At 47.3% G+C, this 16,525-nt stretch overlaps 2 protein-coding genes across 8 annotated transcripts in view; both read left to right on the forward strand.

The window, feature by feature from the left end:
* Positions 1-2,560, forward strand: part of PPRC1 (PPARG related coactivator 1) — a 31,779-nt gene extending 29,219 nt beyond the window's left edge. For all 7 annotated transcript variants that reach the window (XM_054523416.2, XM_054523414.2, XM_024253366.3 and 4 more), the window contains 5 exons: positions 749-895; positions 1,002-1,068; positions 1,193-1,314; positions 1,556-1,707; positions 2,306-2,560. In XM_054523416.2, the coding sequence (XP_054379391.2) occupies positions 749-895; positions 1,002-1,068; positions 1,193-1,314; positions 1,556-1,707; positions 2,306-2,409 (592 nt within the window). In that variant the 3' untranslated portion in view covers positions 2,410-2,560. The remainder of the gene's footprint in view (positions 1-748; positions 896-1,001; positions 1,069-1,192; positions 1,315-1,555; positions 1,708-2,305) is intronic.
* Positions 2,561-4,760: 2,200 nt separating this feature from the next.
* Positions 4,761-16,208, forward strand: NOLC1 (nucleolar and coiled-body phosphoprotein 1; the record flags this gene model as incomplete). Its single annotated transcript, NM_001134131.1, is given in 13 exon segments — positions 4,761-4,905; positions 9,345-9,400; positions 9,515-9,654; positions 9,757-9,878; positions 10,384-10,549; positions 11,533-11,648; positions 11,773-11,908; positions 12,236-12,364; positions 12,573-12,683; positions 12,792-13,439; positions 13,903-14,009; positions 14,180-14,272; positions 14,458-16,208. Coding segments are annotated over 13 exon segments (2,103 nt in total). The 3' UTR covers positions 14,617-16,208.
* Between the last annotated feature and the right edge of the window lie 317 nt (positions 16,209-16,525).

Raw genomic sequence — 16,525 nt, forward strand, 5'->3', positions numbered from 1 at the left:
TGAGACCTGCCTTGGGGAGACTTTTAGGGTTTGATTTTGACCATGTTGATTTTTTTCACATACTATATCAGCCTTCATTTTTGGTATTCTGGGTGCTATGTGAGGTAGTGGGTTACTTGTTAATAGAAAATAGTTCTTCCCTTAATCATCTGCTGAGGAAGGTGTCTGGGGCAGTTCCTTTGGGTGTTGCTATGGCCTCATCTATTTCCTGACAGTATCTTTTTTTCTCAGTAACCAAGTTTTCCCACTTAATGAAGAATTCTTGGGTTTTGGAGATGATATATATCTTCATAACTGGCCCATACTACAAGTCTAGCAGTTATCTCTCTCATGGTCACAGTATTTCAGTGAGACCTGGTAGGAGAGCAGTAGTAACCCAAAAGACCCAGGCTTGGCCCCAGCACCACAGATAGCTGGGTGTGAGACCTAGGGCTCAGCCCTCTCCTTGAGTCTCCATTTATTGTTCTTCCTCTTTCTGATTTGTTAAATATTTTTCAATTTTTAAGTGCACAATTGAAAATGTGATCTCTTCCAAAACACTCCACAACATTCCAGGTACACCTAAAGTTCCATGAAGGGCCTCAGTTTGTTCATCTCTGAAGGAAAATTGTTCTTCTAGACCTCTTCTACTCTGCTTTGTCTTTGGTCCTGAGCTTCCTAAAAGAAGGGCAGGACTGGGGCCTGGGTGAGATAAGCAGAGTATACCTGAACCACTCCCAGCATTCCTGCATGCCCTCTTATCCTTCAGGTCCAGCTGTAGTTCCTCTGGACGTTCTCGAAGATGCTCTTCCTCCTCTTCGTCATCATCTTCCTCTTCGTCTTCCTCATCCTCATCCAGTTCTCGAAGCCGCTCCCGCTCCCCATCCCCCCGCCGGAGAAGTGACAGGAGGCGGCGGTGAGCATGTGTTCAGGGAGCGCCATGCACTTGGGATGCAGGTGCCTAAGAGTTGAGTCTTGAATTGTCTTATGTTTGGGGGGCTGATGACACCGTCTTTTGTCAGGTACAGCTCTTATCGTTCACATGACCATTACCAAAGGCAAAGAGTGCTGCAAAAGGAGCGTGCAATAGTGAGTAGAGGAACAGATCATGGGAGGAGGGGGCTTACCCCCTGAGCCTTGAGCTCAGAGAGCTGCCTGCAGTTGTAGCCCTGGCTAATGGTGTGTTGATTTTTTTTTTCATTTCCAAACATAGGAAGAAAGAAGGGTGGTCTTCATTGGAAAGATACCTGGCCGTATGACTCGATCAGAGCTGAAACAGAGGTTCTCCGTTTTTGGAGAGATTGAGGAGTGCACCATCCACTTCCGTGTCCAAGGGTAAGCTTGGGCCCCAGGCTCAGGATGTTCTTTCTATCCCTTTCATCTACCTTGATGTTTCTTTGTCTTGCCTCCTTGCTCTGGTGTGCTGAGCAATATAGGGCACCTTCATTTCAGCAGTCAGAGGGTTGGCCACTGGGAATGAGAAAAGAACCACCTCTGTACCTTGGGGTGCTGTGTCTCCTCCATGGCATGGGCCCATATAGCCACTCCAGCCCCTGCCTCACCCTTCTCCTACCAGGGACAACTACGGCTTCGTCACTTATCGCTATGCTGAGGAGGCATTTGCAGCCATTGAGAGTGGCCACAAGCTGCGGCAGGCAGATGAGCAGCCCTTTGATCTCTGCTTTGGGGGCCGAAGGCAATTCTGCAAGAGGAGCTATTCTGATCTTGGTGAGTGGAGGGAGGGCATAAAGCTTTGGAATACTTCATCCCCTCCCCAGAAGGGTTCCTAACCCTGTGTGAGTGGGGCTAGGCAGACTTACCTTAGTTTGACATACAAAGAACCCAAGGGGGCTGGGAACGGTGGCTCACGCCTGTAATCCCAGCACTTTGGGAGGTTGAGGCGGGTAAATCACGAGGTCAGGAGTTTGAGACCAGCCTGGCCAACATGATGAAACCCCATCTCTACCAAAACCAGAAAAAATTAGCTGGAGGTGGTGGCACACACCTGTAATCCCAGCTACTCGGGAGGTTGAGGCAGGAGAATTGCTTGAATCCAGGAGGCGGAGGTTGCAGTGAGCTGACATCATAACACTGCGCTCCAGCCTGGGCAACAGAACGAGACTGTCTCCAAAAAAAAAAAAAAAAAAATACCCAAGGGGTGGGACGAGAGGAGAAATGGAGACTGGGGACTCTCCTATCTCTTTGACTTAAAATTAGAGCAGTTTTCACTCCATCCGTTTTTGGGATGGGAGATAGCTAGCCATTTGCAGACCCTGTGGTTGGGAAGTGTGGTCAGAGACCTTGAAGTTTGTCTTTACCTTTATAGACTCCAACCGGGAAGACTTTGACCCAGCACCTGTAAAGAGCAAATTTGATTCTCTTGACTTTGACACATTGTTGAAACAGGCCCAGAAGAACCTCAGGAGGTAACCTTGGGCCCTTCCCTGCTACCCTTTTTCTCCTTTGGAGGTGCCCAACCTCTTCCACCCCCTTCCCCTACTCTAGGGGAGAGAGCTGCTAGTGAGATGACTGTTTTATAAAGAAATGGAAAAAAGTGAAATAAAAAATATGTTGAATCAGATTTTTTAAAAGGGGTATTTGTTTTTTTATAACAGGTATTGAAACAAGTTAACTTGCATTCCTATGTAAGATAGGTGGGGCTGAGGGGATCCCCAGTGTTTGGAACATAAGTCACTATGCAGACTAATAAACATCAACTAGAGAGAACTCCCAACTGCTGTTGTGCGTCTTTATATGGTGCTAATGCCAAATGTATTCACTTTTCCTATCTGAACATGGTCCAGGGACATGCCTCTCCCTGGTCAGGTGCAAAAATCCCACTGGATTTGAACCTTGGTACCTCAGATGTATTGTCTAAAATGAGTCATTTAGGACAGTGCTTCTCAACTTTAAAGGGAATTTGAATCATCTAGCCATCTTTTTAGAATGTAGATTCTGACAATGGGATGATGATACTGGTCCAGGAAGGGATTTCGATAACAAGGACCTAGAGAAGCTCACACTTGTTCCAAAGAAAGGTTTTCTAAACTGGGGCTGGTGTATACATTCATCATGTCAGTTATGTTCATTTTATGATAGCTTGAGCACACTGCATGGCACAGCAGGTGCTCAAATGTTTTAAATAATGCATGCATGTGGGTAGAACAGGAAGTGTGGGGAAGAGGGAACTGTGGAGTTTTTTGTTTTTGTTTTTGACTTTTTTTTGTTTTGTTTTGGAGATGGAGTCTTGTTCTGTCTCCCAGGCTGGAGTGCAGTGGCACGATTTTGGCTTACTGCAACCTCTGCCTCCTGGGGTCAAGTGATTCTCCTGCCTCAGCTTCCTGAGTAGCTGGGATTACAGGCACCTGCCACCATGCCTGGTTAATTTTTTTTGTATTTTTAGTAGAGACAGGGTTTCACCATGTTGGCCAGGGCTGTTCTTGAACTCCTGACCTCAGGTGATCCACCCACCTCAGCCTCCCAAAGTGCTGAGATTACAGGCATGAACCACCGTGCCCAGCTTTGTTTTTGATTTTTGAGATAGGATCTCACTCTGTGGCCCAGGCTGGATTGCAGTGGCAGGATCATAGCTCATTGCAGCTTTGACTTCCCTGGCTCAGTTGATCCTCCTGCCCCAGCCTCCCAAGTAGCTGGGACCACAGGTGCACGCCACTGCACCTGGCTAATTTTTAAAAATTTTTGTAGAGATAGGGGGGTTTCACTGTGTTGTCCAGGCTGGCCTCTTAACTCCTGGGCTCAAGGGATCCTCCCCTAGGCCTTCCAAAAGTGTTGAGATAACAGTTGTGAGCCACTGTGCCTGGCCAATTTTATATAGGAGAGGGGGTGACTGGAGAAAGGCAAAGGAGAGGTGTGTTCCCATGAGGATCCTTATCCTTCCTGAGCGGCATTAGTGGGAGGTAGCCAAGGGGTAGTGGGTAGGATTGAAGGGATTGCTAACTGCTGATAAGATCTGAAATGTGGCAGAACTTGGAATTAACTTGGTAGGTCTGAGCATTGATAGTGGAGTTACTCATGACAAAGGCAGAGTGTGAACTCTGATCCCGGAGGAAGAAGGGTTATTTTCAACAGTCTGTTCAGCTTGAATAGATTGTTGCTGTGTGTGATTCAGGTTTGGTGCATGACACCTTTCCTCTTCATGGAGCTGACCTAAGGCGGAATATAAGGGAGATGGGAGGGGCGGCTTGGGAAATCAACACCTCCCACCCTCACGACGGATAACTTGAAGGATCTTCTGCAGCAGAGGCAGGAGTCTGGAGGCTGGGATGGTATCAGAAAGGGCCTCCCTGGGTATTGGAGGCAGTGAAGATGAAGGGCGAGAATCCATTGGCCGCGCCGGTACGCCATGGGGGCGGTTGGGAGATCTTGTAGAACAACTGTTCGAGCCTGCTTGTCCACTCATTACTCCGGAATCCGAGTCCCAGCAGGGGCGCGGGAAACCGCTGCTCTGAGAAAAGGTACCTCCCCCAGAAAGACAGCCCGGGAAGTTCCGAGTTTTCCCGCCACGCCGAGGGCGTGACCCCTGACGTCAGAGCTCCGCCTCCAGAAGCTGGCGTCCGGTGGGCTCCTCCGTTAACCAAGATGGCGATACGCGTGGGACCGGAAAGAGTTTATATAGATTTCCTGTGTACCCTACCTCTGAGGTGAAGGTGGGACTGCCCTGTGGAGCCCCACCCTTTCCGTTATGCGCCCGCGCGGCGCAATGACGTCACAGGCCCGCCCACTGCCCCTGTTGGGTTCCTGAGTCGTGCTGCGTCTGCAACGGTAGTGACGCGTATTGCCCGGAGGATGGCGGACGCCGGCATTCGCCGCGTGGTTCCCAGCGACCTGTATCCTCTCGTGCTCGGCTTCCTGCGCGATAACCAACTCTCAGAGGTGGCCAATAAGTTCGCCAAAGCGACAGGAGCTGTGAGTTCCGGGCTTGGGGCGGGGACCGGGCTGAGATGACCACAAGGCTTCAGGCCCTATCGTGCTTAGGTTTCCAGGTGGGGAAGTCTGGGGGTCCGCCAGTCCAGTGTCTGCAAGGCCTTTACGCCGACCCCTCGGCAGTGACCAGAGAAAGCTTGCGGCCTTGGTAGTTCACCTTCCTCCAGGTCTGACTAGATACCGCTGAGTCTTGTTGCTTTTTTCTTGTGAGCCGTGCAGCGACGGCAGCGTGGGAGCCTCGTGGCCCCAAGTCACATGGCTGGCAGAGTGCAGCGGGGAGCTAGAGTCTTGTTCCACTGAGGACGTTGGTTCCTCGGCATCTTCTGGGGAGCTTTTCGTTGGGTGAGGCAAACCGTGATTTGACGTTAGCTTCAGTCACATTTACTGGGATTCAAAAGCAAGTGAAATTGCTTTAGAATGAAGGCTGGGATTTTCGTTTGTAAGGAAGAAAATGAATGAAAGTAGAAGCAGAGTTTTGAGTTACACTGAGAATTAAGCGTCATCAACAGCTCTACCAAGTAGGCATAGTAGTGGGCTTGGAGCTTTGGCTAATTGAATCAAAGAAACCTAGGTTTGGGACCAGGCTCTGCCACTTTTTAGATACGTGACCCGGGCAGTTTATTTAACCTTTCTGAGTCTTTCTACAGAGATGTCATCAGCCACTTTATAGGATTTTTGTGAGTTTCAGTAAGATGATGTGTAAGAGTAGCAATCTCAGTGCTGGTACAGAGGAATCTTGTAAAAGTGAAAGCTGTACCATAGTTATGGCAATTTAGGATGCTCCAAACACATGTAAGAGTAAGAGAACCAGGAATGTGAAAGGTTTGTAATCTACATCAACGGACATTCCTGCATGGGAAGACACTTTGAGAGAGGAGGTGGGGGGGTCTTCTGCAGGGATGATAGCATGACTAGGAAGGATGGCTTGCACTTTTAGCAGAACCAGGCTGGAAAAGCAAAGAATCAGATCAGCCTCAGAACTTCCTTAAGCTCGGACAGGCTGCCATGTGATCTAACTGCTTTCTTAATGAAACTGTTTAGAGTTGACTGTTAAGGAGACTGCAGAGAGTGCTTTCACAGTGGACTGGATGGAATTGGACATTTCAGAATTAGGATTCTTTTTTTTTTTTTTTTTTTGAGACGGAGTCTGTTGCCCAGGCTGGAGTGCAATGGTGCGATCTCTGCTCATTGTAACCTCTGCCTCCCAAGTTCAAGTGATTATCCTGTCTCAGCCTCCCGAGTAGCTGGGATTACAGGCGTGCACCACCACACCCGGCTAATTTTTGTATTTTTAGTAGAGATGGGGTTTCACCATGTTGGCCAGGCTGGTCTTGAACTCCTGACCTCAAGAAATCCACTTGCCTCAGCCTCTGAAAGTGCTGAGATTACAGGCACGAGCCACCGTGCCCGGCCTCAGAATTAGGATTCTGAAATGGTTTTATGTGAGGAAAGCTAATCTTTGTGAAGAGCTTACTAAGGGTCAGATGCTAAGCCCTTTACATGCATTTAATTTTTTTTTTTTTTTTTTTGAGGCGGAGTCTGGCTCTGTCGCCCAGGCTGGAGTGCAGTGGCACGATCTCAGCTCACTGCAACCTCTGCCTCCCGGGCTGAAGTGATTCTCCTGCCTCAGCTTCCCAACTAGCTGGGACTACAGGTGTGCCCTACCATGCCCAGCTAATTTTTTTTTTTTTTTTTTTTTTTGTATTTTTAGTAGAGATGGGGTTTCACCATGTTGGCCAGGCTGCTCTTGAACTTCTTACCTCAAGAAATCTACTGCCTCGGCCTCCCAAAGTGCTGGGATTACAGGTGTGAGCCACCGCACCCAGCCAACAGGCATTATGTCTTATCCTCTCAATAACTTAATGAGATGTGTAGTATTATCTCCATTTTATAGAAAAGAAAATAATCTCAAGGAGATTAGGTAATTTGTCCAAAGGTGAGTTCCCATCTGTACTGACTCTGATCATTTACTCTTTTTTGGACCACAGAGTCTCACTGTTGCCCAGGCGGGAGTTCAGTGGTGCAATCTCAGCTCACTGCAACCTTTGCCTCCCAGGTTCAAGTGATTCTTGTGCCTCAGCCTCATGCCTCAGCCTCCCAAATAGCTGGGATTACAGGCGCCCGCCTCCACGCCCAGCTAATGTTTGTATCTTTAGTAGAGATGGGGTTTCACCATACCAGCCAGGCTGGTCTCAAATTCCTGATCAGGTGATCCACCCACCTCAGCCTCCCAAAGTGTTGGGATTACAGGCCCGTGAGCCACTGCACCTGGCCTGATCCTGTACTCTTCTGTGTATTGTTTTGTGTTTGTTTTAGAGGGTCTCACTCTGTTGCCCAGGCTGGAGTACAGTGATGCAATCATAGCTCGCCATAGCATCGAACTCCTGGGCTCAGGCAATCCTCCTGCCTCAGTCACTGGAGTAGCTAGGACTACAGACATGTGCCACCACACCTGGCTAATTTTTTTTTTTTTTTTTGAGACGGAGTTTCACTCTTGTTGCCCAGGCTGGAGTGCAATGGCGCAATCTCGGCTCACCACAACCTCCACCTCCTGGGTTCAAGCGATTCTCCTGCCTTAGCCTCCTGAGTAGCTGGGATTATTACAGGCATGCGCCACCACACCCAGCCAATTTTGTATTTTTAGTAGAGACGGGGTTTCTCCATGTTGGTCAGGCTGGTCTCGAACTCCCGATCTCAGATGATCCACCCGCCTCAGCCTCACAAAGTGTTGGGATTACAGGCATTTAGCCACCACAGGCCGAGTGACCACAGTGCCATTGCAATCCAACCTGGGCGACCAAGAACGAAATTCCGTCTCAAAAAAAAAAAAGAGAGAGAGAGAGATGGAGGTCTCACTGTCTTGCCCAGGCTGGTCTTGAACTCCTGTCCTTAAGTGATCCTCCTACCTTGGCCTGCCAAAGTGTTAGTATACCTGCGCCTGGCCTGAATGCATTTTTTTGTTTGTTTGTTTTGAGACTTACTCTGTCGCCCAGGCAGGAGTACAATGGTGTGATACTGGCTCACTGCAACCTCAGCCTCCTGGGTTAAAGCGATTCTCCTGCCTCAGCCTCCTGAGTAGCTGGGATTACAGGTGTGCGCCACCATGCCCAGTTAATTTTTTGTGTTTTTGGTAGAGACGGGGTTTCACCATGTTGGCCAGGCTGGTCTCAAACTCCTGACCTCATGATCTGCCTACCTCGACCTCCCAAAGTGCTGGGATTACAGCAGACCTGAGCCACTGTGCCTGGCCCCTAAATGCAGTTCTTTACATTCAATACAGTACTTACTAATCTTGTTTCTTTCTTTCTTTTTTTTTTTTTTTTTGAGACAGAGTCTTGGTCTGTCGCCCAGGCTGGAGTACAGTGGCACGACGTCGACTCACTGCACCCTCCACCTCTGGGGTTCAAGCGATTCTCCTGCCTCAGCCTCCCGAGTACCTGGGATTACAGGCGCCTGCCACCACACCTGGCTAAGAGACAGGGTTTCTCCATGCTGGCCAGGCTGGTCTTGAACTCCTGGCCTCAGGCGATCTGCCCGCCTTGGCCTCCCAGAGTTTTGGGATTATAGGCGTGAGCCACCGCATCTGGCCTGGAGGCTTATTTCTAATGATTTGGTATTATAATCCACATTACAGGAAAAACCTTCTTGTATTAGTGTTTGTACCCTCAAGTAATGGATAAGATTACACTCTTAGGTAGTACATTGCTAGAGTAAAGAGAGAGCCTTTTTTTTGGCAGGGGGGTAGAGATGGGGGTCTTGCTATGTTGTTTAGGCTGGTCTTGAACTCCTGGCATCCAGTGATCCTCCTGTCTCAGCCTCCCAAAGTGCTGAGATAACATGAGATAACAGGCATAAGCCACTGTGCCCAGTCAAAAGTGATTTTTTTTTTTTTGAAATGGAGTCTTGCTCTTGTTGCTCAGGCTGGAGTGCAGTGGCGCAATCTCCTAGGTTCAAGTGATTCTCCTGCTTCAGCCTCCCAAGTAGCTGGGATTACAGACGTGTGCCATTACACTGGGCTAATTTTTGTTTTAGTAGAGATGGGGTTTCACCATGTTGGCCAGGCTGGTCTTGAACTCTTGACCTCTTGATCTGCCTGCCTCAGCCTCCCAGAGTGCTGAGATTACAAGCATGAGCCACTGATTTTTTTTTTTTTTTTTTAGGACTTTGATCAATACAGATTGGCGGGCCAGGGGTTAGATGGTTAGATGGTGCCACAAACATAGGAGTAGCCCGTTTTTTATATCAGAAATTGGGAAATCCACAAATAGAATATTTTTCTCCTGATTTATGCACATAGCAAAAGTTTTATGAAGATGTAACATTTATACCAAATTTAGTAATTATGTATGTAACAGGCCACATTTAATGAAAGCATAACCAGGATAAAATAATTTCCTTACCCAGCTGTTTTTCTTCTACAGACACAGCAGGATGCCAATGCCTCTTCCCTCTTAGACATCTATAGCTTCTGGCTCAAGTAAGCCTTTCCTGTTCCATTTTGGCTATTTTCTCCCCCAAGATGGGCTGGGCTATGTTTCTTGGTTTGGGAAGATTCCAGTCCCCTAGAAATTGGTCCAATCTACCTCAGCAGGTCTGCCAAGGTCCCAGAGCGAAAGTTACAGTCAAATGGACCAGTGGCTAAGAAAGCTAAGAAGAAGGTCTCATCCAGTGACAGTGAGGACAGCAGTGAGGAGGAGGAGGAAGTTCAAGGGCCTCCAGCAAAGAAGGCTGGTAAGGCAGAGTAGCAGGTGGGCTTGGTGGTGCCAGGAAAATAATTTACAGCCTGCTTGTTTCACATGGCTGATTCTTACTGGGACCTGTGTGTTTGTTCAGCTGTACCTGCCAAGCGAGTCGGTCTGCCTCCTGGGAAGGCTGCAGCCAAAGCATCAGAGAGCAGCAGCAGTGAAGAGTCCAGTGATGATGAGGAGGAGGACCAAAAGAAACAGCCTGTCCAGGTTTGCAGCTTTGGGGAAAAAAAGGGGTTTAAGGATTGGAAAGGAAGAAACCTAAAATCTTGGCCTCTAGCTTGTAACCAATGGGGTGATGGCGGCAATACAATAGGTGATTATGAGGAAAAAAATCTGGGGATTTTCAGGGAGCTGATAAAAGTATGAGGTCTGGAAGGAATGTGTGAGGTTGAGGTCAGGCTCGGAATCTAGAGGAAATTAAACCCATTCTGCTTGAGGAGTTTGGGTTCTTCTGGGACACTATTCAGGGCTCCAAGAATAAGAGAGAGTGTTTTCTTGGGAGCTTTGGCAGGATATGGCAGGAACAGGGCCAGTGTATCAAGTGGCTGAACTTTGTTGTTTCTTAAGAGTTTTTTGCCCTTTCCATATCCTGTCCTTAGCTTTCTTTTGCTCTTACTGCTCCATTAGGCCCCTAAAAATAAAAGGGACCTAGGATGCCCTTTGGGTACCCGGAAGCTTTTGCTGATTTCTCTCCTTGTGTCTTTTCTAACAGAAGGGAGTTAAGCCCCAAGCCAAGGCAGCCAAAGCTCCTCCTAAGAAGGCCAAGAGCTCTGATTCTGATTCTGACTCAAGCTCCGAGGATGAGCCACCAAAGAACCAGAAGCCAAAGATAACACCTGTGGCAGTTAAAGCTCAGACTAAAGCCCCTCCCAAACCAGGTACTGTTTCTGTTCCCAAGAGGCTGCGCTGGGGACCAGATTGCTCTGGGGACTGGAGTTAAAATTGCTGATTTGGCATAGGGGTGAAATGGTACTGTTTGTTGAACTGGAGGTGTTGATTACTGGTCTTTTAATTTTAAAAGTTTTACTAATAAATAACAAGATTTCATAGGAGCTAGTAAATAAAGTTATTGCAGCAAGGAAAAATGTGTATTTTTTTAAATGGTATCCATTTGGTATTCTTTTGTGACATTTCATAGACATTTTATGTTTTCACACATCCCATTCCACTGTAACCACTTAAATATCTATTTGTTGTGCTTTTCACTGCTATTTTTACTCTTGTATGTTCATTCTATGAGACAAATGAGAATTTTTCTTTTTTTCTGTAACTTGTGATGAGGGTTAGGTTATTTCTCTGAATGGAGGTTGAAGTGAAAGATTTTAGAGGGCGTATTGAGATTATTTATGTCATCTTTTCTAAGAAGACAGTTTTATTCCTGCCATGGGATAGGAAAGGTATCCTTTGATGTGGTAAACCGTGGCTGGCATTCTCCTTGATGGCTGCTCTAAAGTTGAAAGAATTGGTGGACTCCTGGCCAGGCACAGTGGCTCACACCTGTAATCCCAGCACTTTGGGAGGCTGAGGCGGGCGGATTGCTTGAGGTCAGGAGTTCAAGACCAGCCTGGCCAACATGGCGAAACCTCGTGTCTACTAAAAATATAAAAATTAGCTGGGCATGGTGGTGGGCACCTGTAATCCCAGCTACTCCAGAGGCTGAGGCGGGCAAGTTGCCTGAACCACTGCACACTAGCCTGTGCGACAGAGCCAGAGCTAGACTCCGTCTCCAGAAGAAAAAAAAAAAGAAAAGAAAAAAAAGAAATTAGTGGACTCCTAAGTTCTCTGCTCATAGGAAGGAGGTTTTTCATGGTCCTGACTTGCCCTAATACTCCTTACTCTTTCTTTTTCTTGGGTATTCCAGCTCGAGCAGCACCTAAAGTAGCCAATGGTAAAGCAGCCAGTAGCAGCAGTAGCAGCAGCAGCAGCAGTAGCAGTGATGACTCAGAGGAGGAGAAAGCAGCAGCCACCCCCAAGAAGGTCTGGGCCATAACTTCTGTCAGGGAAGAGGTGACCAGGGTGGGATGTGTGTGTGTCTCCATTCCCTGGCAGGATTGGTTGGGTCAGCATTTTCCTGTGGTAATCAATTTTCTTTCTAATGCAGACTGTACCTAAAAAGCAAGCTATGGCCAAGGCCACAGTGAAAGCAGCTGCCACCCCTACCCAGAAGAGTTCCAGCAGTGAGGATTCCTCCAGTGAGGAGGAAGAGGAGCAAAAAAAACCCATGAAAAATAAACCAGGTGACTGGACATGGGGAGCGAAGCTGTATGACTGTGGTCAGGGCCCAGCTGCAGTAACCACATGGACCTCTCCATAGAGCTGCTTGAGCGTCCTCATGACATGACAGCTAGCTTCTCCCAGCACTAGTGATCCGGGAAAGCAAGGAGAAATCTCCAGTGCCTTGTGTAACCTAGACTCAGAAGTGACACCATGTTCTGTTAGAACTGAGTCATTGATTCTGGCCCATACTCAAGTGAAGGGGAATTAAGCTTCATTTCTAGAAGAAAGTAGTATCAAAAAAAGTTGTAGACATATCTTAAAACCATCACACTGTCCTTTTTAAACAGGTCCCTACAGTTCAGTCCCCCCACCTTCTGCTCCCCCACCAAAGAAGTCTCTGGGAACCCAGCCTCCCAAGAAGGCTGTGGAGAAGCAGCAGCCTGTGGAAAGCAGTGAAGACAGCAGTGATGAGTCTGGTGAGTCAGAGGGATGCAGCCTCCCCTCAGCGTGGGTCTGGAGGAGGGGATGAGGAATAAGGGAGAGAGAAAGCCTTCCATCCTTCCATTGCTTTTTGCTTAAAGCAAGACAGAGCTAAGGCTCTGTGCGTGTCTTTGCATTCTTTTTATTGCTGTCCTGGTTGGGTTGGGACTGTGGACCCAGCATAATGCTACAGGTTCTCCTCAGATTCAAGTTCTGAAGAAGAGAAGAAACCCCCAACTAAGGCAGTCATCTCTAAAGCAACCTCCAAACCACCTCCAGCAAAGAAAGCAGCAGAGAGCTCTTCAGACAGCTCAGGTAAGGCATATGGAGGCCCTCAGTTCAGTGACATGCTGTCAGGCAGCTGCTAAGGGCTCCCCTGAATCCGATTTGGGGAGCTGTTGATTCCATCCCTTCTGTGTCTAGACTCTGACAGCTCTGAGGATGATGAAGCTCCTTCTAAGCCAGCTGGTACCACCAAGAATTCTTCAAATAAGCCAGCTGTCACCACCAAGTCACCTGCAGTGAAGCCAGCTGCAGCCCCCAAGCAACCTGTGGGCGGTGGCCAGAAGCTTCCCACGAGAAAGGCTGACAGCAGCTCCAGTGAGGAAGAGAGCAGCTCCAGTGAGGAGGAGAAGACAAAGAAGATGGTGGCCACCACTAAGCCCAAGGCAACTGCCAAAGCAGCTCCACCTCTGCCTGCCAAGCAGGCTCCTCAGGGTAGTAGGGACAGCAGCTCTGATTCAGACAGCTCCAGCAGTGAGGAAGAGGAGGAGGAAGAGAAGACATCTAAGTCTGCAGTTAAGAAGAAGCCACAAAAGGTAGCAGGAGGTGCATCCCCTTCCAAGCCAGCCTCTGCAAAGAAAAGAAAGGCTGAGCGCAGCAGCAGTTCTTCCTCTGATGACTCCAGTGAGGAGGAGGAAGAGAAGCCCAAGGGCAAGGGCTCTCCAAGACCACAAGCCCCCAGGGCCAATGGCACCTCTGCACTGACTGCCCAGAATGGAAAAGCAGCTAAGAACAGTGAGGAGGAGGAAGAAGAAAAGAAAAAGGCGGCAGTGGTAGTTTCCAAGTCAGGTCTGTACCCAATGAACATGCCCTCTGGGTTTTGTCCCCCCAAATCAGGATGGGATATACTCTTTGAGAGTAGGGTAGTGAGAGGAGGCCCACCACTGGGCTTCCAGTTGTGGAAAGTGGGAGGAAGAACAGGAAACTGGTCTCCATTTTTTTTTTTTTATTAGAGTCTCACTGTGTCACCCAGACCGGCGTGCAATGGCATGATCACGGCTTGTGCAGCCTTAACCTCATGGACTCAGGTGATCTTTCCACCCCAGCCTCCTGAGTAGCTGGGACTACAAGCATGCACCACCATGTCTGGCTCATTTTTTTAACTTTTTATAGAGACAGAATCTAACTGTATTGCCCAGGCTGATCTGAATTTCCTGGGCTCAAGCGATCCTCCTACCTTGGCCTCCCAAAATGCTGGGGTTACAGTTGTGAGCCACTGCACTCAGCCTGAGTCTGGCTTTTTGTTTTGTAGGTTCATTAAAGAAGCGGAAGCAGAATGAGGCTGCCAAGGAGGCAGAGACTCCTCAGGCCAAGAAGATAAAGCTTCAGACCCCTAACACATTTCCAAAAAGGAAGAAAGTAAGTTGTCTCACTTTCCTTTCAGGAGCCAGCTCTTTAAAAGTAGAAAAATCTAGGATCATCTTGACAGCTCTGCCTGGTGTGACCTGGTACATGTGCCCATGTGTATCACTCAGGAGAACTGTTACATGACCACTCTGTCTTTAATTTCCTACTTCATTCTTCTGTAGGGAGAAAAAAGGGCATCATCCCCATTCCGAAGGGTCAGGGAGGAGGAAATTGAGGTGGATTCACGAGTTGCAGACAACTCCTTTGATGCCAAGGTGAGAGAGAGATTTGTGCCATTCTTGGGAGGGAGGGTGGGTAGTGTCAGAGAGGACAGCTCTTGGTTCATGTTGGTGGGAATGTTCTCTGGGTTCAGGTTTCCTTGAGCAGGGAGTAGAAAGAATAAAGTGACAGGGCCCCGGCATGGTCCTCCTCTGTGTTAATCCCCCTCTCTACTTACCAGCGAGGTGCAGCTGGAGACTGGGGAGAGCGAGCCAATCAGGTTTTGAAGTTCACCAAAGGCAAGTCGTTCCGGCATGAGAAAACCAAGAAGAAGCGGGGCAGCTACCGGGGAGGCTCAATCTCTGTCCAGGTCAATTCTATTAAGTTTGACAGCGAGTGACCTGAGGTCATCTTTGGTGAAGCAAGGGTGATGATCGGAGACTACTTACTTTCTCCAGTGTACCTGGGAACCCTCAAGTCTCTAGGTGAGGGTCTTGATGAGGACAGAAGTTTAGAGTAGGTCCTAAGACTTTACAATGTAACATCCTCTCTGGTCCTTTTCTTTGTTCCTAGTTTTGTACAGACTTGTTTTTGAGTGTTGAGTAGCAGGGACAAAATAAGGGAATGTTATTTTTTAAGAAAATTCATTTTCATTGTTGTCTCCTTCCTTTTCTGTGAAAGTCCTCATACTGAGAAATTTGTATATTTTATATTAAATCACTTACTATTGATTTTTGTTGTGATTTTCAAAGGTGGATTACCACAGATAAAATTTTGGTTATTGCCCAAAACATAGTAAAGGGTCACATGTGTGACTTTTTATAATAGGAAGAAAATTCTGCCTTTGTGAGTGCACATGTCCACATTTCATCCCTCCTTCCCTCAAAACCCTAGAGAGGGGCATTCAAGAATTGTTGCTGTATATGCAATGTCTGTTAAGCATGCACCATGTATTTCATTCTCATTTATTGGGTCTGGGACTGAAGTTTTTAGCCAGCATGGACCTAACCTACCTTTTGGGATAAAATTCACTGTTTTGTTACAGGCAAAATTCTAGTGTGGCGTGAATGCCATGGGTCATTCTGAATATATTTTTTTCTGTAATTTTATCATTACATGATGTTTGCAATACATGCCTTGTTTTTTAATTTGAAAGCAAACTTTTCTACTGTTGGAAGACATTTTTTGACAACTTGACCCTTCCTAGTATTGAGTACTAAGTTGAGGACTGCATCTTCTTGTTTTTTACAGTATAGAGAACAAAATGACATTAATTTGAAAAATACATATCACTTGGTATCGCTGTCTTGGTTGCAGTGGTGATACAGAATTGGTTTCATTAATTCCTACATGGTTCAGAATCGCTGATCAAGAAAGTGGGAAAAAAAACAAATGTTAAAACCTCAATCCTCAGTAGGAAGGTAGATTACATTAGGTGAAATTATAGGTAATCTATGTATGTGCTAATGGGGTTGGAAAGAACCTTACAGAGCATATTACCTGATAAACTTGAGTGGGTTTGGGAGAACCAACTAATAGGATTATTGTGTCTCCTGGTTGGTACCTGGGAGCAATTGACATGCCCCCTTCAGAACCTTAACTGTTAGTAACAGTGGCTGTAACAACACAAACCAGTGACCAGAGATACAGCTTTTAGGCCAAGCTGGCCTGACGGTATGGCTGCAGGAAGTGACTGAGCAGTAGCGGTACTCAGCCAGACCAAGACGGAGAGGGAAGAGTCCACAGCTTTCTGGAGGCTAAGGCATTCCGGTGGTAGGAAAGTGTGCCCCAAGCCTTCATGGATGAGTTATAGGTCTTAAGATTAGTCTCCTCTTGTTTGGATTCCATACTTGCTAAATAACCTGATAATAACCTGGTTTTCCATGTAACTGCCTCTAGGAAGAAAATGTACTGTTCATGCTGACACAGATATTTCAGTCTGCATGGTAAAAGTTCTACATCTTACTACAAAATAATAAACTGGCTGGTTTATAATGTGTCTTGGGAGTTTTATTATTGTGAGTCTAAACCCCTTCCACCCCCTACTCAAACCAGAACAACTTTGGTGCCAGTTATAGGACTGGGGTCCAGACCTGTGGTTTCATTGCAGAGGCTTTTTGGCAGCAGCTTGCAGGGTTTTCTTGGCCACAGCTTGTCTCACGGTGCCTTTTCCGGGCTATATTCTAGCCTATGCATAGTCCAAATTGGGGGTTGGCAAAATGGCCTATGGGTCAAATCCAGCCCATGGTTTGTTTTTATATTACCTAGGAGCTAAGAATGGTTTTTACATTTGTAAAGGTCTTTTAAAA

Source organism: Pongo abelii, chromosome 8 (genome assembly GCF_028885655.2).
Source record: "Pongo abelii isolate AG06213 chromosome 8, NHGRI_mPonAbe1-v2.0_pri, whole genome shotgun sequence".
Classification (NCBI taxonomy): Eukaryota; Metazoa; Chordata; class Mammalia; order Primates; family Hominidae; genus Pongo; species Pongo abelii.